This window comes from Sorex araneus, chromosome X (assembly GCF_027595985.1).
Source record: "Sorex araneus isolate mSorAra2 chromosome X, mSorAra2.pri, whole genome shotgun sequence".
NCBI lineage: Eukaryota > Metazoa > Chordata > Mammalia > Eulipotyphla > Soricidae > Sorex > Sorex araneus.
In genome coordinates this window covers 168,240,441-168,261,656 of record NC_073313.1, presented here as the reverse complement: position 1 = coordinate 168,261,656, position 21,216 = coordinate 168,240,441, and the positions used below count along the sequence as shown (strand labels likewise).

General features: G+C 39.4%; 1 protein-coding gene across 1 annotated transcript in view; it reads right to left on the bottom strand.

The window, feature by feature from the left end:
• The window catches only part of NXPH2 (neurexophilin 2), a 158,232-nt gene extending 139,753 nt beyond the window's left edge, over positions 1 to 18,479 (bottom strand). Inside the window, exon 1 of the mRNA XM_055121792.1 lies at positions 18,182 to 18,479. Within this exon, the coding sequence (XP_054977767.1) occupies positions 18,182 to 18,232 (51 nt within the window). The 5' untranslated portion in view covers positions 18,233 to 18,479. The remainder of the gene's footprint in view (positions 1 to 18,181) is intronic.
• Between the last annotated feature and the right edge of the window lie 2,737 nt (positions 18,480 to 21,216).

Genomic DNA, 21,216 nt, shown 5'->3' with positions numbered 1-21,216 from the left:
AGCCCAAGATCCCAACAATTTTTAACCTTAATCATGAAATAATTCTAGATAAAAATCTGATAGTGATTACAACTTAAAAAGACAGTCAATGAAGCTATGTTAATACAATGCTTTTAGTCTATTAATACCAACAAGCTAAATTTGTTCTTTCACAAACATGTGTGAGTACAAACAAGATTAATGGAGAAAAGCACTGAATATCATAATTTTATCATCAGAGAGTCTCTTTCCCCCATGCCTGGCTGTCTTCCCCGGGGCTCCTCGGAGGGGATGGGCTCCAGCTTCCCTTCCCACCCCGAGCAGAGCTCCTGGTGGTCAAAAACCACTGGAACCTAGCTACAGCCATGCTGGAGGCCCCTCTCCACACATTCGGACAGTCCTCACGCACAAAGGTACCGGCAAAGGAACCCAGGTGTTGAACGGTTTGGGCCATGTAGCAGCAAAGGATAGGGTTAATGTTTTGCTAACTTGCTTGATTGCTTTCTGTAACTTGCTAGCTTGCTTGATCACTTTCTGTAAAACAATACCTTGCAGTATGATCTAAGCTACACAAAACAAGAACCTGTTTCAGGAAATGAAACTGACCAGATGCCTGGTAATGTCCAGGAAAGACATGGTCATACCTCCCTTGATCCTGAAAAATAAGGATGTTGATCACAGTGACCTGGGAAAAATGAAAATGTTGATCAAAGTAACCTTGGAAAAATGAAAAAAATGGGAATAATGATCAAAGTAATCTTATTTACTGAGGTTTATAAAAAGAGCCTGAATTCTGTGTAAGGGGCTCTCTTTCTCTCTCTCTAACCCTCCTCTGCATAGGAGTGAGAGCTGAGTGAGAGCCCCAGCATGCTGGTCTGAATAAATCCCCTTGCTGTTGCAGAAAGAGTTGTCTTGGCCTGTTCCTCCACGCCTCCCGTGGGTAGAGATCTGCTCCACCCTAACAGTGTGTGTAATCCCATCAACAGCCAACATCCAGAGACTTAAAAGCAAGCTCCCAGAAGTGCGTAGCCATGCGATATCTTGTAGCCTACTTCTCCCTCTGGGAGAAACTGGCAAGCTTCTGAGAGTTTCCTGCCCACATGGGACACCCTTGCAAGCTTCCCATGGTGTATTCATATGCTAAATTCAGTAACAAGCTGGATCTCATTCCCCTGACCCTGAAAGAGCCCCCAGTGAGACATCGTTGGGAGGGCCAAGTCGAGAGAGACTTCTAAGATCTCAGGGAAAGGACAAATGAGAGGTTACTGAGCCCACTCGAGAAATGTACGATTAACGGGATTTCGTGATCGTGATCCTGATCGTGAGGGTCAGGTAAGGATCATCGGTCTCACCACATACACAGAAGATAGTGCATATTAGGACCTTTCATCTAAAATCAGGTAAACTGGCTGTGTGCAGCCAGGAACTAGTGCTTGAGGAGTGAACCTTTCTTTGATTGACTTAAACCAAATCTACCCTCAAAATTATATGTCAACTACTCATAAAATACATTTGTGGATATCAACTTTCCTCTTTTTTCTCCAATTTCAACTTACTGCTTTCATTTACCCTTGCTTAAACTGATTTTCTCTCCATACTTCCTCATTCACTCATTTATTTACTTATTTAATGAATGCCTACTCTGTGGTTGGATATGATATGGCAGATATATGATTCCCACATAGGGAGGGATTTCATTTACTTAAGTAATATATATGTATATATATGAAGATATGCACCCAAAATTGCTAGGCTCCGGAGGTCTTTGGCTCTTGCACCTAGCTGTCTTCCTGGGGCCCCTTGGAGAGGATGGGCTCCAGCTCCCCTCCACGCCCTCAGAGCTCCCAGTGGCCGAAGACCTCAGAAGCCTAGCCACAGCCATGCTCAAGGCCCCTCTCCACACATTCGAACGAGCCTCACGCATGAAGGTACTGGCAGAGGAACCCAGGTGTATGGGGCCGGGGGCTGAGACCTCCAAGCCTGCTCGGACTGGCACTGGGCCTCTTCTGCCCAGATTTCCCATTTTCCAGGAGCTAGGCGGTCACACCCAGGGACTTCCCCAGCGCCATGAAATCCCATCAACAGCCAACATCTAGAGACTTAAAAACAAGCTCCTCTTCCATTTGATCCAGCAATACCACTTCTGGGAATATATCCCGGAGAAACAAAAAAGTATAGTCGAAATGACATCTGCACTAATTTGTTCATCGCAGCACTGTTTATAATAGCCAGAATCTGGAAAAAACCCGAGTGCCCAATAACAGATGACTGGTTAAAGAAACTTTGGTACATATATGCAATGGAATACTACGCAGCTGTTAGAAAAGATGAAGTCATGAACTTTGCATATAAGTGGATCAACATGGAAAGTATCATGCTAAGCGAAATGAGCCAGAAAGAGAGGGACAGACATAGAAAGATTGCACTCATCTGTGGAATATAAAATAACAGAGTAGGAGACTAATGCCCAAGAATAGTAATATATAATACCAGGAGGTTGGCTCCATGGCTTGGAGGCTGGTCTCGCATGCTGGGGAAAAGTCATCCCAGATAGAGAAGGGAACACCGAGTAAAATGTGGTTGGAAATCCTGCGCGGGGAGGGAGATGCATGCCGTAAGTAGACTAGAGACTGAACATGATGGCCACTCAATACCCCTACTGCAAACCACAACACCCAAAAGGAGAGAGAGAGAACAAACTGGAATGCCCTGCCACAGAGGCGGGCTGGTATGGGGGGAATACTGGGTTCATTGGTGGCGGAGAATGGACACTGGTGGAGGGATGGGCTCTTGAACATTGCATGAGGGAAAAACAAGCACGAAAATATGTGAATCTGTAACTGTATCCTCACTGTGACTCACTAATTAAAAAAATAAATAAAATTTTTTAAAAAGAATTATGTAAACATAAAAAAATTAAAGTTCCCATAATACTCTGAAAAAAAATGAAGTCCCTTATATAATTTAAGTATTAAAATTTTTCATATGATGTAAAAAAAAAAAAAAGCTCCTGGAAGAGAGCAATGCAAACAGTCTCTCACCCGCGCACCTGGCTGTCTTCCCCGGGTCCCCTGGAGGGGATGGGCTCGAGCTTTTATCGTATTAGCATTAAATAGTTCTATGTTCTTATTAGAAAGATTAAAAAAAATGCTACCATCTCTTCACCTGTTGCCTGTCTTCACCTCTTGTACTAGCTTTGCCACTGAATCATATTAATTTCATTACTATTTCTTTTTCTAAAAATCTGTTGAATGAACTAAAATGGATTTCTCTCAGGAGCCATAATGTGAAGTTCACAGAAAAGAAATGAAAGCTTGACTTTCTCAAGTAAGTCTTATCAGGTCATTCTCTAGCTGCATTACTGAGTCATGCTCAGATGCCTCTGCAACTTTTGTCATTATTATCCTTTAGTCTTCCCTTTGCTATCCCTTTGTTTTATTTTTCATTCTTGTTAGTTGCAATAATGTTAATGGTATTCTCCTGCATACATCATTTTGACACCACTACCGGGGTAACTACTTCCCTTATCAAGGTCCCAAATTTCCCTTCCATTCTACCCTCTTATACCATAAACTGAGTTCTATTAATAAACTCTTCATTTCTCTTGAATATGTCATTTGTTTCTCCCGTTTTTTCTTCTCTTTTTGGGTCACACCCAGCGATGTACAGGAGTTACTCCTGGCTCATGCATCCAGGAATTACTCCTGGCGGTGTTCGGGGGACTATATGGGATGCTGAGAATCAAACCCAGGTCAGCTGCAAGGCAAACTTTGCAAGGCAAACTCCCTACCCACTGTGCTAACACTCCAGCCCCTGTTTCTCCTTTACTGTGAGTCTTAAAGTTTCACATATCTTTTTGTGTTTATCCCCTTCATTCTTGTGGACTTGACTCAACATGACATCCTCTTGTTCCATCCTTGTAACAGCAAATTGAATTATTTTCTTCTATTTTAGAGCTGCATAGTATTCTTTTTTTTTTCTTTTTGGGTCACACCTGGCGATGCACAGGGGTTACTCCTGGCTCTGCACTCAGGAATTACCCCTGGCCGTGCTCAGGGGACCATATGGGATGCTGGGATTTGAACCCGGGTTGGCCGCGTGCAAGGCAAACGCCCTACTCACTGTGCTATCTCTCCAGCCCCTGCATAGTATTCTTTTGTTTACACACACACACACATACAGCACAACTTTTTTCTTTTTTTTTTCTCTTTTCTTTTTTTTTGCTTTTTGGGTCACACCTGGCGATGCACAGGGATTACTCCTGGCTCTGAACTCAGGAATTACTCCTACTGCTGGCATGCTGCTGGGAATCGAACCCGGATTGGCCACATGCAAGGCAAACGCCCTACCCCCTCTACTATCACTCCAGCCCCTAGCACAACTTCTTGATTCATTTATCTGTGGTTGGGCATTTGGTTGTTTACATATATTAGTTATCATACTAAGCTCTGCAATGAATACCAGCGTGCATATTATTTTTCAAATTAATGGTTTTGTAATTTGGGGGCTATTCTAGGTATGTTCCAGATTCCTTTTTCACTGAAGCTCCCCTGAGAAATTATTATTTGAAATGCATAAAATTCTAAAAGATCATTGCATATCCCAGATTTCTTTTTAAAATTTCTTTTTAAAATTCTCTCTTAATTTTTCCTTTTCTCATGTTTCTGTAATAACTCTTTCATCAGAACTCTGAAGGTCTACTATTGCTTCTAACATTGAGAGTGGTTAATGAGATAGGAGGTTTTTTTTTTTTAATAATCAAGCTGATTCTTCTCAGAGTTCTTAGAATTATCTATTTTCTCCCTTGACTAAAAAATACACCACAATATTTCTTTTCACTAGCACAATCAACAGTACTTGCTTCTCCTCCTTCTCCATATTGACTGTTATGTGTTTCTAGACCTCCTTATTGGACATTCCAAATGCATCCTCTGTATCACTAGTTGCTTATATTTCCCGTTTTTCCTCCTTTTGACTCTAGCAAGGGAAAATTTCTAGACCTTCCCTAGGCCTTCCTATTTCAGCAACAGTATCGTTATGCCTATTCTCTTGTTCCTGACTCATTAATTTGTCAATTATATATTCCATTTCTAATAATTATTTCACGTTACCTAATTTTTCTTCACATAAACCTACTTTTATTTGCTGGATGCAATATTCTCTTATCTTTCTGAGAATATTAAATTAGGGATCTTCAAAACTGTAATTTGTTCCTGTCTTATGTTTTCTTCAGGGTAAGTTCTGTTTCTTTTTGTCCTTCTTTTTAATTTAAATATTTGCTATGACTTCTCTTAAAAGTCTCATTTTTTGTGTATGTCTTTTAATGAGTGAAAGACTCATGTTGATAAATATGAAGGTCTGGAACGGACTGTTTATAGGTGTCTGAATTTCTTTGATTAATGAGGCTCTAACTTCTGCAGCCGTGTTGATTGCAAATTCTCTAACAGGAATATAAAGATAGATTATACAGGATGTGTGAAACTGCTCTTCAAACTGTTCTGCATATTTTCCAAACCAAAGAACTTGACCAAATCAAATAGAAATTAGTTGTGGTTCTGACTCTGGTTCTCTCAAATATGATATCTTAAATAAAGAAAATGAAATACCTGAAAATTATAAAAAGAATTTAATAAAAAGTTAAAAAAAACAGGGATAGATAAGCAATGATAAAGAAGCAAATAGTTTTCAAATGATCTCCTCTCCTAAAAACAAACAGGCTCAGAAGGATAAAAATAATTCTCAACATATTCCATGGCAAAAATAATTTTCAGTAATTCAAACTTCTCTTAAAACTACAAAGATGACATGAAGTCTTAATAATTATGACCATAGAAAAATTCTCATGTAAAGTTGTCACGTTTAATTTTTTAATATTTTAGATATTAATATAGTCATGTATCCTGAAAAAAACTCTAACTAAAAAACACATATTGGCAAACTAATATATGGGCAACTTAGTTATGTTTTAACAACAGAAGTACTAGGGAGTATGCTCATAAATAAGAAACAAAAACAGGTTAACATTTATAAAAAACATGTAACTTTGACAGATTCTAAACATGGAGCTGAAAACATCTACTATTTACATAAATTTATTTTCATATTAAATATGAAACTACTATACTATTAATTTTATAATTAATTGTCATAAACTAAAAATTATTTTGTTAGAAAATTAAAATCTAGACATAAAAATTATATTTAGCAAAGTACATTTAAGTGTAATAGGAAATAGGAAGTGTAATAGGAATAAGAAAATGAATTCTTGTTTTTACTGTTACTCAAAAATTGCCTGAAAGCTTTACCCAATACACACAAATACATTTTAATTTAAAAGCATGAAAGTTCAATAGGAACCAAATGAAATATCATTTATAGATTATATGATAATATACACCAAAAAATTCAAGAAAAGCACATAAATTTTTTAAACTACTAATGCACTTCAAAAATAGAACTGATAAAAGCATAAATATATCAAAATATTTTTTTTTCTTTTTGGGTCACACCTGGCGATGCACAGGGTTACTCCTGGCTCTGCGCTCAGGAATTACCCCTGGCGGTGCTTAGGGGATCATAAGGGATGCTGAGAATTGAACCCAGACTGGCCGCGTGTAAGACAAACGCCCTACCTGCTATGCTATTGCTCCAGCCCCTCAAAATACATTTTTAAATAACAAAAGAATGATACACTCAATAAACCTCATAAAAATGAAATATCCAAGAATGAAAGATAAGCAATTGTGCAAGAGAAATTGGCAAAATGTTAAAAGGCTATAGAAAAAAATTAGAAAATAGAGAATTATTTTAAAAGGAAAATTGGGGCTGAATTCATGCTTTATGCTGAGGCCCAGTTAGATTCCCTAGCACCACATCTATTATAATTTGTTGGTACTATGTGGCACCACGGAATATGGTCTGCAAACCAACCAATTACTTAGTAAAGAGGAACATCACAAAGTAGGAAATAAAATAGTTATTCAATATAAAGATGTATTTCACTTTCCTGACAAGTAACATATAAAAAAGGTGCTTTATTTCTAATAGATTTGCCAAAGTTTAAATATATCATATCTGGGCAGGGAGACAGTCATGCACCAAAATTGTGACTAGTTCTGTATTTTAATTGGTATTATACTAATTTATCTATCAAAATTTGTATTGTACATTTCCAGCATTTTCAGTTAGATATAACCTCAAATATTTTAATTTTTCAAAATAACAAAAATATTGCATAATACTACTAAATATATTATGACACAGTAAAGCCACAAAATACTATGAATTCTGAAAAATACAAGTATTTAATATATAAAATGTCCACATTATATTATTGCAGTTTTACAAAGCAGGTTATAGTATATAATAATGCTTATATAGATAATGCTTGTATAGTAATGTTAGTGCTTGCTATCATTAAAATAACAGCACAAACATCATTTCTGGGAAGAGGCACATTAGGCTCATAGTAGACTCCTAATAGTGATTTTCCTTTACTGTGAGAAGACAGAAAAACAGGCTATGGCTACTTTAAATCATTTTATATTAAAAATCTGAAACTTTCATTTCATATTTAAAAATAGGTTTAAATTATTATTTTTAAATTTATACTGAAATTTCAGGTTGAGTTTGCAGGAATAGAAGCTAAGACAAGTATTTGATTTCAAGTGATTTGTACGGAAGTGTCAAGGGAAAAAACTGACAGTGGGACAGCAGGTCAGAGAAAATAAATCTATGGATATATATGATCTCAGGCAGAGTCCTGAAGAGGGCAGCTTTAGCCAGTTCCACAGGATTCCCTCATACAGTGAGGAACTGAACTGTGCATACTCCTTTCTAGTACTTCTTAAGAACTTCTCAGGGAAAGCAAACAGCACCCTGGCTCTGAGTGTCTCCCAATGGCAACATCGGAAAGAATTTTTTTTTTTTTTGGCTTTTGGGTCGCACCTGGCAATGCACAGGGGTTACTCCTGGCTCTGCACTCAGGAATTACTCCTGGCGGTGCTCAGGGGACTATATGGGATGCTGGGGATCGATCCCGGGTCAGTTGCGCGCAAGGCAAACACCCTATTGCTCCAGCCCCCGGGGAGAATTTCTTAAGGATAGTTACAAGCTGGTTTTTATTCTAATCCCTGGTGGTGTTAGAATGGAAAACAAATAGGGATTGGGGATATAGAAACCCTGAAGAGAAACTCAGAGTTTCTTTGGTGGAAAATCAACTACCTCTATTGCAGTATGTTCCCTTCATATTTTTTTACATAAGTAAGGAAAGGAGGGAGCAAGAGTAAGTATGCAAGTAGTAAAGCAAAACATATAAAAATGTGCTTAAATTTAAGAGTCAATATTCTGTAATAGCATCCCACCCCACACACTATACATATGTACACACACACACACACACACTTTTAATTGAGATGATGTGGTTTACAGTACTGTTAGTAATGGTTTCCCATGCACATAATTCTAGCAACATACTCATCACCAGTGTACATCCTATCCTTCACCAAGGACATGACAATGGTTCTCCCTTACACCGCCTCCCTAACAACTCAATTGTTCCACACCTTATACTCTTATTAGGAAACCAGGATCAAAGGGGTCCTTTCTCTTTCATCTTTATTTTTGTAATTTGAGTGTAACAGATTGAGATCTTGAGAAATTAGAGTATCACTCAAATCCTCCCAGTTACTACATAGGCATTACTCAGAATATTACTCTGTCATCAACTTAATCCTAACAGCATCATAAAAGCTGAAGAACTTGGCAACTATACTGTGAGATTTAATTCTAAACAGGACTTTTCAATTGTGACATTATTCAAGAACATTTATTCTGTTTAACTCGTTTGACCTCGTGCTAAAATTTTCTAAGTATTTTCCAACTGGAAATTTTCTGTTTTCTACTGAAAAGCTGAAAATAGAATGACTGAGAAGAATGTTTTCTGGGAATGTACCTCATGCCCATCTTTCTAACTATTAATGATGGTTCTCACAATCTTCTACAAAAAGAATGTTGCCATAATCTGAGGGCTGGGCTGGGTGGGCAGTCAAGTTTCAGTTTCATGTGGTCTACAGTCTTTGAAACTACCAATTGTTTTGTTGTTGTTTGTTTTATTTTGATTTGCTTTGTTTTGTTTGGATGCAATTTGATATGCCAAAAACAGTAACAAGTCTTACAATGGAGAGGTTACTGGTGCCCACTCCAGCACATCAATGTACAATGAGATGACAGTGCTACAGTGCTACTATTGTTCAGTTTATCTCACAAAGCTGATGTGAAGATAGAACGTGAGACCAGTTTCATGAAAGAAGTTTGTAAACCAGGTAGTCAGTTGCCTGCACAGAAAAATAACCTATTAAAAGAAGAGAAGAGGGGAGAGAGCTTCAAGATGTGATACCATGGATGTTGAATGACACGTACTTAGGACTTTCTTGTTTGTTTGTTTGTTTGTTTATTTGTTTGTTTATTTTGGGGTTTTGGGGGGAGGTTGTGGGGAGGTCCACACCTCACAGTGCTTAGGACTTTCTCCTGGCTCTCTATGTAGAGATCACTCCTGATGGAGCTATGAGAACCCTATAGGACACCTGGGATCAAAACCAGGTCTGCTGTATGCAAGGCAAATTCCCTACCTGCTATACTATTGCTCCAGCCCCACCTTTTAAAAAATAATTTTATTTATTTATTGTTTTGTGGCCACACATCATGGTACTCAAGTGTTATTCCTAGCTCTCGCACTCAGGGATCACACCTGGCAGGGCTCAGGTGACCATATGGGGTGAGAGGGATCAAAAGCAGGTTGGCCACAGGCAAGGCAAGCCCCTTACTTGCTGTACTATCTCTCTGGCCTCATTGGTTCTTTGGGCAGGTTGAATGAGTGGTTAGTAAAATATCCAAGTCAAAATGAACAGTAAACTATGCAGACATGGACTTGAAACCGTATCAGTGGTTTTCAGGGAACAGAGAAACAAATTTGGGGGTGACCAAGGGAGTGAACAATAGGTAAATTTATGACTATGGAAAGCATGCCTTGAGAATTGTATCCCTTTTTTCATTTCTGTAGTAAATGAAAATGGTACATTCACAGGAATCTCCCTTTTACCACTTGTAATTGTCCTCAGATTGAGTTACACAAATAGGAACATTTATAACTACAAAAAATTATTACTACAAAATATCAAATGATTCTTCTACATCCCCAAGTCTCATATATAGAGAGATATGGATATATACAGATACATATACATACAGATATATACAGATACATAGAATATAGATAGAGATACAGGTAGACAATAGATCTAGATAGATAGATATGCCTTTCAAAATAATGTACAAGTTAGTTTGATATTATGGGTTCAAGTCCTGGTACCAAAAATATATAGCAAAACAACAAAACCCATTAATTGTACTCCATCAACCATTTTGACTAATTTGATGGTCTAAAGAGAGAAAATTCTGGTAAAATAATTACCCAACTTTTTTTGTTTGTTTTGTTTTGTGGGGTCACACCAAGGGTGATCAAAGTTATTCCTGGCTCTATGTTCAGGGATCACTTCTGGTAAATTTGGAGTACCATGTAGGTTCTAGGGATCAAATCTGGTTGTACTATGGCTCCAGCCTCAAAATTAACTGAAATTTTAACAGTCTTACACAGTACTCCTAGAGGTTCTCCCATCAAATAATCTATTATTTCCTAAAATACTTCCTGGTTTTGAGTGAAGAAATAAAGATGTCCGTAATTAAGACATAACTGGTGACATTTTAATTTTTTTTTGTCAATGTGACACGCATGAAGGTCAGAGGAACCCAGGTGTGTGTAATCCCATCATTGGCCAACATCCAGAGAGAGATTTAAAAGCAAGCTCTCAGAGTGATGCAGAGTGTTTCTTGATGCATGCCTGGCTGTCATCCCTGGGGCCCCTCCGAGGGGATGGGCTCCAGCTTCCCTCCCCACCCCGAGCAGAGCTTCTGGCAGCCGAAGACCACCGGAACCTAGCTACAGCCATGCTGGAGGCCCCTCTCCACACATTCGGACAGGCCTCATGCATGAAGGTACTGGCAAAGGAACCCAGGTGTGTGTAATCCTATTAACGGCCGACATCCAGAGAGAGACTTAAAGCAAGCTCTCAGAAGCGCGCTCGCGCTCGGCCGCTTGTAGCCTTCTTCTTCCTCTGGGAGAAACTGGCAAGCTTCTGAGAGTTTCCTGCCCACATGGGACAGCCTTGCAAGCTTCCCATGGTGTATTCCTATGCATAATCCAGTAACAAGCTGGATCTCATTCCCCTGACCCTGAAAGAGCCCCCAGTGCAACATCGTTAGGAGGGCCAGTAGAGATGGACTTCTAAGATCTCAGGGAAAGGATAAAATGAGATGTTACTGAGCCCGCCCGAGAAATCGGTGATTTTTTTATATTTGATTTCATGATTCGTGAACATGTGACAGTACTTGAAAATCATAATCACCCATATTCCTTCAGAAAGAGCAAACTACCAGTATTTTTATAATCTGAGAATCACTTTTTTCAACAAAAAAAGATAAAACAGACACCTGTATCACAAGGTCAGGTTTTATTTTCCGGAACATTTACATTGTCTAATTGAACCAAACCATAGAACTCATTACAGTTTGTTTCAAGTTGGCTTGTCTCTTAACTTTAGTACCATTAACAGTTTCTCCTTTTTTTGATAGGTCTCACATATCAAAGTTTTGTTTTCTTTTAATTTTTTTTTGTACCATTGACACAACTGTTACTTATTTATATAGGGTAGAATCTACTAAAATGCACAAAGCTAAACAATAACGCTATTGTAATAAAATTAGAATTTACCTGAAAGCCAATTTACATTTTATTTACATTAAAGCAATGAGTAGGTTCTAGGTACTAATAGTCTACAATTTTAAAATGGCGTAGAGGGAAAAGAACTTAAATGCACCATTTTCTTTTAAATTTTATTGATTTTGTTGATTGCATGTGTTAAGCAGTCTTTTAGTATTCTTAATCTACTCCTAAATATATACATCAAATGTGACATACTTAAAAATACTTATGTGGTGCTGGGGGAAAGGGCAGCTCAGATAGAGAAGGGAATACCAAGCAAAAATGTGGTGGGAGGACCCATTCGAGATGGGAGAGGCGTGCTTAGAGCAGACTATAGACCGAATACATTGGCCACCCAAGACCTGCATTACTAACCACAACGCCCAAATGGGGAGAGGGAACAGAGGGGAATGACCTGCCAAAGAGGCGGGGTGGGGAGGAGGATGGGGTGGGAGTGGGTGGGAGGGATGATGGGGTCATCAGCGGAGGACGGGCACTGGTGGAGGGATAGATACTCAAGCTGTATACGACTGAAACACAAGCATGAGAATATGTAAACCTGTATCTGTACCCCCACAGTGATTCATTAATAAAAATAATAAATTAAAAAAATAGTAAAATAAAATGGCAGGCTACAAATCAAATAATAATAATAATTATTATTATTATTATGTGAAAGTATCCAGAGATGCAAACCATAAAAAGAAAAATCAGTCATTATTATGGTATATTAATAAAGGAATGGGATATTAAAAGCAGTGTCTATACACTTCATTAATGACTTCATTTGTAGATGAGGTATTTGAGGCTATTTCATGACTTACCGAAGACACATACCTGCACACCTGAACACACTCACATATTCACATTCTCTACCTGTTCTATTTTATTTGCTTATGTGTCCTTGTTCTGCTTTAATATCAGTGAAAAATCTAGGTCAAAACTGTTTATAGATATGTTCAATGTGAAATTTACTTTAAAATAATCCAGTTCTTTTGATATTAAATTATTTTTCTAGTTCATTTAAAATGTCCTCTCTGTTGTAGTGTAATAGGGAGAATGGAATGGACTAAACTGTTAAGAAACTTGAAAACAGGTAGCAGTACACATCTAAAATATATTTATATAGCTATTATTACAGTCAAAGCTCATAAAATGTACTTTCCCTATAAATATATCCATATATCTAGAAAGAAAAATTGATAAAAATGGCAATTTTGAACACAATTATTTAAATTTCCTTAATGAACTGGTTAGGAAAAAGGATAACGCTTTCTATAGCTTTTGGGTTAAGTAACAAAATTTCCATTTTTAAAGGTAGTTCTACAAGGGAATCCAAATTATGTTTGGATCATGCATATTAATTGAACACTTATTTGAGTGGGTTAATACATGTTTTCATAGATTAAAATAATGTAAAATAGAAATTTTCAATTTAAAATTATTTTTAGCTAATATCTCTTTTAGATTACATAAATATCCATACTTTGTGTTCATTAGAATTCTTTTTTTATCTAACAGGATTTTGAAATAAAGAATGGAGTTGTAATCAACACAACTGGGCATTCGATAACAAAAAAAATTTAAGATTCAAACAAACACTGACGAGAGTATGTGAATTTGACACAGTTAAAAATGCAATGCAATGTTGTTACAAAATTTTACAGCAGAGCAATAAATAGGTTAATTGATGAAAAGTTACTGAAAATGATTTGGACATATTACAATTTCAATTACAAAAGAATAACGTAGACACTTATTTGCCAAACTGTCATTCTGTATACTATAATCTCACATAATAAATGTTCAAAATTATCCGGATTAAATTTTTGTAGCAGCTTTAAAATGATTGGTTCCAAAATAAAGATACTAAATGCCAACATTTAAGTGACAATAATGCTTATGGCTAAGATAGAAATGAGATTCTTAACAGAAATGCTGATGCAGCAGTAACTGTAGGCACTTGATTATGTGGCTATAATTCTTTTTTCAAATCTTACCTCTAGAGTCTCTTACTCTATAGACTTCTTTACCTGAAGCTTTGCTTCAGGTAAAGAAGTCTATAGAATATATAAACAGTAAGAAACAATCCCAGAGCCTTAACAAAATCACAAATCTGTGAGACATTTATATTCCTCCTTCATTACTACTACTAAATTACCAAATAATTCAAAATGTATTGATTAGCTCTTTAATAGATAAAAGGTGGGTAACATGTTAGAAAAATCAACATTTCTTAATTAATTCAATTTGCAAGAGCTATACATTTTAAATTGACAGTGTTAAACCTTTAAAAACCTTTCCAAAAAAAGTCTTCTGCTTTATTTTACATTTTTATCACTAATCAAAAATTAAGGAAAAGAAATAGAGAACGACAGCTAAGAAGCCTTTCTTTTCCATTTATAAGTGTTAAGCTATAAAATAAGTTCCCAAAAGAAATTGGCTTCTTGTGTGGAAGGCATCTGAAATTAAACCAAATAACACAATCTCAGAATAGGCCAAGGGTACACAACTTTTACTGGGAGATAAGTGGTTCAAACAGAGGGCATAATTGTCTAATTCTAATTCATACTTTTAAAAAAGCACAAGATAATAATGCATCTAATGAGTTCATTTTCAAGCCCAGCCAAATCAAGTCAGATCTAAAAAATAGTGGATATTTTTCTCTATATTGTCATCCAGCCAACAGACAATTATTGATCTTAGCCTAGGAAATACTGTTCTGATGTTTATTGATCACACTGTATAAAGAAAATTGTAATTTTTGAATGGAAGATAGCTATGAGCAATCGCTTTCTTTAATTCAGAATTTGCAGTAAATATATATGATGAATACAGTATTAAACAATATTAAAATTAATATAAGATGAGCAGAGAGACCATTATAAATTCATGTGAGAATATAATACACAATGAGAATGAATTTATAACTGTAAAACTAAAAAACCAAAGAAAATTCTACTTGCATCACAAGTACTCTAATTGCATAAGATTCTAAAAGTTTTCTAACTAGCATTGCTTTTATATTTTACTCTGTAAATTGATTATGTCACAGAAAAACAAGAAAAATGCATAATACACCTGTTTTAAAAATCATCCCTATTTTAATCTTAAACTCAAGCTAATCTTTATTTAAATTAAAATTTAATCATTTTATAATTTGCATTTTACTTTAAGGCAAAAATCACACTTACAACAGAAATAAATTATCAAGCAAATTTGTACAAAGTTATCAACTGGCAAAGTCTTTACATTGCATGATTTCATGAAATAATACTAATTATGTTATATTAATTTCAAATGTTAATTTTATCTTCATTGGACTGTAGAAAAAACATAATAATACTATTAACGCATTTTATAAAAAATACATTGCCAAGTAAGAATTTCAAATAACATAATATATTTGAATTGATATTAAATTGTGCAAATGCCCACTATTTCTATTAAATAGATGTAGTGACCTGTCATAAACACTGAACAAGGCCAGAAAAACTGGGCAAGCATAAATTACAAACATCCCTACCTCATTAGCTACTTAAAAGATTTACTAACACAACTTACTATTTTCTTGTAACATGTTATAGATATATCTTGTAACATGTTATAGTTATGTGTCATTGTTATGTATTAATAGCTTATTTTCACCCAACTCACCTTCAGATAAAGTGGGAAAGTTTCCTAAAGTTTAAAATTTTATTATTTTCAAATGAATGTACTATGTATTGATAATTTTTAAAGTACATTGTTCAGGCTGGAAGTTTAGATGGAAAAATAAGATCTAATTTTGACAACATCCAAACTTCTCTTTTCCAACCTCCCAGTCCTTTACCAAGGGGCAAATGTATTAAGTACACACTAGGAAATTAAGACTGGTTCCTAGAAAGTATTTCATTAATTTGCAATTGAGTTTTGACAAAGAAGTCCAATGTCAGATTTTTGAAAGGTAAAACAAAACTGAGCCATCCACAGGGCCAAATTATGATCTACCTATTTTGATTTCTGCTGAAGTAGGGTGCCCAGTGAGATTGGGGGATGGCTGTCTGGCTTATCTTCTCTGCTGTCCTTTCACACCCTAAACCCCTGTGTTATAAAATTGGAAACAGCTCTAGGAATGTGGAGAATGTAAACAGCCTTTCATTGTTCAAAAGGATGGCAGTGAGAGGAATGTGTGCTTATCACACAGCCACAGCTCTCCACCTCACTTACAATGATAAAGTGCTCCGGGGGAAAAAACAACAACAAAAACATTACAACCCAAGCACAATCCAAAAATGGATTAGAATTTGACATACACTTCCTTAAATCAATCAACCTGTGTTGGCTGTAATATTAGAGTTGAGCTCTTAAAGAGGGTATACAATCCTTTCAAGATGGGTTTCTCATTCCTTTTGAGTATATGGTGTGAAAAAAAATTTTATCCTTACCAACAAGCAGCGGATAGAACTTTTTCCTAATATGTGCCCGAATAAATGGCTTCTATAAGTAACTAACATAATGCTTATGGAACAGATATACAGTTCATGATAACTAAGCACGATATTAAACAAATGAACCAAAAGATATTTAGAAGATAACGCTCCCTCTCAACCCCTGTACCTGATTTCACCAACATTCTCTTCCCTTCCCATGCAGAATTTTGTGCTTACACATGACATACAAATGCTGCTTAATCAGATTACCTTTTCTTGGAAGTCAGATTAAACATTGTAAACTCAAGTAATAGTAAACATTATGTGCCTACATATCTTTTGCACGCATAATGCCTTAAATGCAAATTTTATTTTTAATTGGAGTATATAGCTAGTATGTGCTGGCTAATTCAAGGGCACGTGGAAACACTGCATTTCCTTCTTGGTACAGTGAAGAATTTATTAATGTGCAGGTAAGGCTTACCTCTACTTGTCGCAAGAATGGACTGGACCTTGGGTGTCCTCTCCCCTTCACTCAGACCCTTTAGAGTCCCTTCCATCATAAAAATTTGTGAATTACTCTGGCTTTACAATATCATTTAAGTAAAAGTGACTTTTATAAGTTTCTTTATCCCCTCCCCCCACCCACGCACACACTAAAAAAAATAGGGGGGACGAAAGAAGGAAGGAAGGAAGGAAGGAAGGAAGGAAGGAAGGAAGGAAGGAAGGAAGGAAGGAAGGAAGGAAGGAAGGAAGGAAGGAAGGAAGGAAGGAAGGAAGGAGGGAAGGAGGGAAGGAGGGAGGGAGGGAAGGAGGGAAGGAGGGAAGGAGGGAAGGAGGGAGGGAGGGAGGGAGGGAAGGAAGGAAGGAAGGAAGGAAGGAAGGAAGGAAGGAAGGAAGGAAGGAAGGAAGGAAGGAAGGAAGGAAGGAAGGAAGGAAGGAAGGAAGGAAGGAAGGAAGGAAGGAAGACAGTGATTGCCATCCTATAATGCTTAGATTTTAAGTCTTATTTTAGCAGCCTAGGGTGAATTGAGTAATGTTAAGTGGAGGACCACAGAAACCCTCGCATCTGCAGAAAATTCTCTGAGCAGCGCCATATCAATAGGTGCCAAAAGAGAGCAGTCAGATCCAGCAGTCAGATCCATCACACAGCCGACTGAGCTAAGCAGTCCCATTCTTCAATTTTACTTTGAAAGTTATTTCTTGATGGACTTACTTCGGGCATCCCTCAAACATTAGCCAGCAAAGTATGCAATATAGTGGTGTATATCAGAAGGCGGAGAGCACGGCTCCTCGCGGGAAAAGCGACCCCAGAAGAGTTCCAAAGGCGAACAAGGCCCTTCTATCCCAGGTGTCTTTGGCGAATCCGCAAGCATCATCTAATCCCCTTCTCAGTCCTCAGACTCGGGACGGTCCGGACCCGGCGGGGGGAACCTACCGCTTAGAGATGCCAGGAAGGAGCTCCTTCAAGCAGACCCTGGCGCGAAAGTTACTCCCTGCGTTCCCGCCACTCGAAAAACCCCTCCCTGTACCCAGCGACACTGGCAGAGCGAACAGAAACCCACTCGCCCCCTAAGATGGGCCTCTGCCTAAGTTTTCTCCAAACAGGGACGTCCCTCGTTAGCTCTGGGAACGGGAAAGCGACGCTGCGGCTCTGGGGCAGAAGTGTTGACATCTGATCGAATCAGCAAGTGAAAAAAAAAAAAACCACCCCAAGTCAGGGCTGGCGCCTTGGTTCCGGGGCTCCCCTCTCTTCCCGCGACCCCCTTTACCCGTGCCTGATCGCTCCGAATAAACGCTGCTTCCTCCTGCCCGGTACCTCTCCCGCAGCACTTTTCTGCGACTTGCGCTCGCCCCCGACCCCGATCCCGGCTACGCCCCTCACCTGCCCGAAGTGGCCCTTTATTCCGAGCCTACCACCCAACCTCTCGCGCCCCGCCACCGTGCAGCCTCTGGCCGGCCCCCCACTCACCAGCTGCAGCAAGCCGGGGACCACGACAAGGGGCAGCGGCCGCAGGCGCATGGTGCCGGCTGCCACGGGGCTCACGAGCTGCGCGCCCTCGCCTGCCTCTCGATCATCTCCACTTCGGGGGACAGGACTGAGGACGCCGGGGACACCGCGCGCGCTGCTGCCCTCTCAGAATCCGAGTGCGGCGCGATGAGGGCGGGCGGGAGGTGCCGGGGCGGTCCCCGCGCGCCCCTCCTGGAGGGGGCCGGGAAGGAACGTGCGGCTGGGCCGCGGGCGCACCGACCCTGAAGCGACTAGCTCCAGCGCCCGCTCAGCGTCCCGGGCTCCGACTGCGACGCCAGCCACTGGCGGACGGGGTTCCAGGGACGAAGTCGCTGGAGCGTTCTTGACCCCCTCGCGCCGAGCAGCTGCGAGTCGGAGCACGGAGAGGTCCGGTGGCTCCTCGATCACCGCCCCACAAAAAGCCGGCCCGGCTGGTTGGGGTGGGTGGGCTGGGGCGCCCCGCACCCAGACCTGCTTCCGTCTGGCTGGGGAGGTGGGGGATCCGGAGAGTGTGTCTCCTCTGCAAGAGTGCGGGAGGGTGTGCGCTGGGGGAGACCCCAGTGTGGATGCAGGGGAAGGGTCCTGAGATAGAGGGTGAGGGGTGTGGGGAAAGGAAAGGCTGGGGTGCGAGGTGCGATAGGACCCCCGATACCTGCCAGAGAGCCCCCGATTCAGCGGCAGCAAAAAGCGCAAAGTGGGGCCGGCGCGACTGGGAGGCTTAGGATGAGAGGGAAAGTAGTGGGCGCTGAGAGGGATCTCCAGGAGGGGTGAAAGCTGGGCTGTGGGAAACCCAGCGAGCTTTGGTGGTCCTGGCCTCCTCGGGCGGGAGGATGGAATAGACACCTGGGGTGTCTGTGTCCCGGAGGCCCACAGAGATGAGATTGCGGGGAGCCTCCACCCGGGCGCGGGTGACAGAGGAATAAAGATTGGAGAACCCCGCCAGAGCCTCCCGATGGGGAAATCTTGAGAAGAGGTTCCTTCTCTGCTGAGGCAGCAAGACTGCTGTCCATAAACCTCGTCCTCATGCTAACAACACCCTTGGAGAGATCCTTCACCTTTGGCTGCCTCCCTATGGAACACTCAGAGTGGACAAATCAAAGGGCAATTGGGCAGTCAACACCCGCAACATTTAAGCTGGATGAGAATTTATATAGGTCGTCGATCAACTCATTGACTAGATGGGAGTTTGAAAGTCTAGAGGGGTGAACTCAGGGATTCAGGGAGGACTGATTCTCCAGGGATGACCCTGGGGCAACTGCTAAACATAACATGCAGGGCAAAACTGTCTCCCACATCCCTAAACGCAAAGGTTCCACTTCCGGAAGAAAAACATCTTGAGGCTAGAATTCTGATTGACTGTTGTTAAAAAAAAGACAACCCAAAGTGAAGTTTGGATTGGGGTTATAAGGCAAGAATCTTTTCTTCTCTTACAATCTTCTGATCCAGAAAAGGCATGAAGGGTTGTTGGGGGGAAAGGTCCAGGGATAATAAATGGACCCTTGAAGCACATGGGTCTCTATCCCATCACATAGCAGGCTTCCATCTTTTCTTGCCCAAGGTGAGCCAAGATGATACAGAACAGGAGGAAAGTTATTCTAGAGTATTCTAGGCTCCCAGCATGACTTGGGATATTGGTCCTTTAAGTGTAGGATCTCTCAGAATACAACTCCATTCCCTGTGCGTAGGGAGACAGGCCACGGTGGGCCACACACCCTTCCGAGCCGTGTCAAGGCAGGGGAGCCTAAGTTGTAGGGTTTGGGATTCAAGTTTATAGGACCTTCTGGGATAGGAAGCACCAGCAATGGCCTATTTTTTCCTAGTCCTCAAACTTTGTTATTTCTTGATACAAATAACAAAGACAATTCTTAAATACAAAAAAATTCACAACTTGTTTCTCTAAATCTAAAACTCATTCATCCTATCCCTCACCTCTATAAAAGTTCTCTTTACCGAGATGTGAAGCCCATTTTTATTTTATTCTGAAAGCATAAATGAGACAATTTCCAAATACTGAGGACAGATTTGAGAGTAGAAGTTTTGATCCACTTCAGGCCCCTGGGATTGTATTTTGTTTATGGACAATCTTTGCAAAACAAGAGGGGCTTCCTGGAAGATAGAGCAGAACTCCTTTTTGGAGAGGTGCTGTCAGAAGAGAAAGGAAGACAAATAGCTTTGCAGGATGAAGTACCTTATTTAGATGCTGTTTCTGGGAAGCCTTGGCTGATTCATGTGTAGAACCAGAAGGTGAAGTTCTTCTTGATTTAGTGGTTTCCAATTGTATTATCACTCACTACCCCTCTAAATGAAGTGTGCATATCTTATCACACTATAAAAATAAAGCATTAAGTGACTTAATTTTTGGAATATTTCACAATTTGTTCATATTTCTTGAAATATTTTTCTACTTTGGGGAAATTTAAGCAAAATTTATAAGTGGGAGCTAAACTTGAGTGTGTGTCCTAGTAGAATCAAATACTCTCACAAAGAAGTATAGTAAGGGATATTGAGTTCCAAGCCAAAAGCTAGGAGAAACACCAAACACCACTCAGACCCTATTGAGTAAAGTCTGGTATGATCTGTTTAGGAATACACAAGTTACTCTACTCTCTGAATTTTGTTGTATGTAGTATGAGGAAGACAAAGGAAGAAAACAAGTGTGAGGGATACAAGAAGGTGAAGAGACAAACATAAAAATACATGGACACACTTAATTTATTGACTCAGTCCATTATAATATTCAGTCTGACCAGGAAGCATAAAATAATTAAAGCAAATTGGACAATAAGGAGAAAGTATAGTTTTAAGCGCTGACTGGTACAATTGGAGAAAGAAAAGATTATTACTGGCCAGTATGAATCATTCATGGAGTGTGAGCTTGCTCAGCTTCTGAGAATAGCCTAGACTAGTCTTCCTAGGAGAAAATGGGGAAGTTATTCCCAAGGAGAAGAATGGCATGAGCAAAGGCAGAGTGAAGTTAAGGAACTCCCTAAGACATA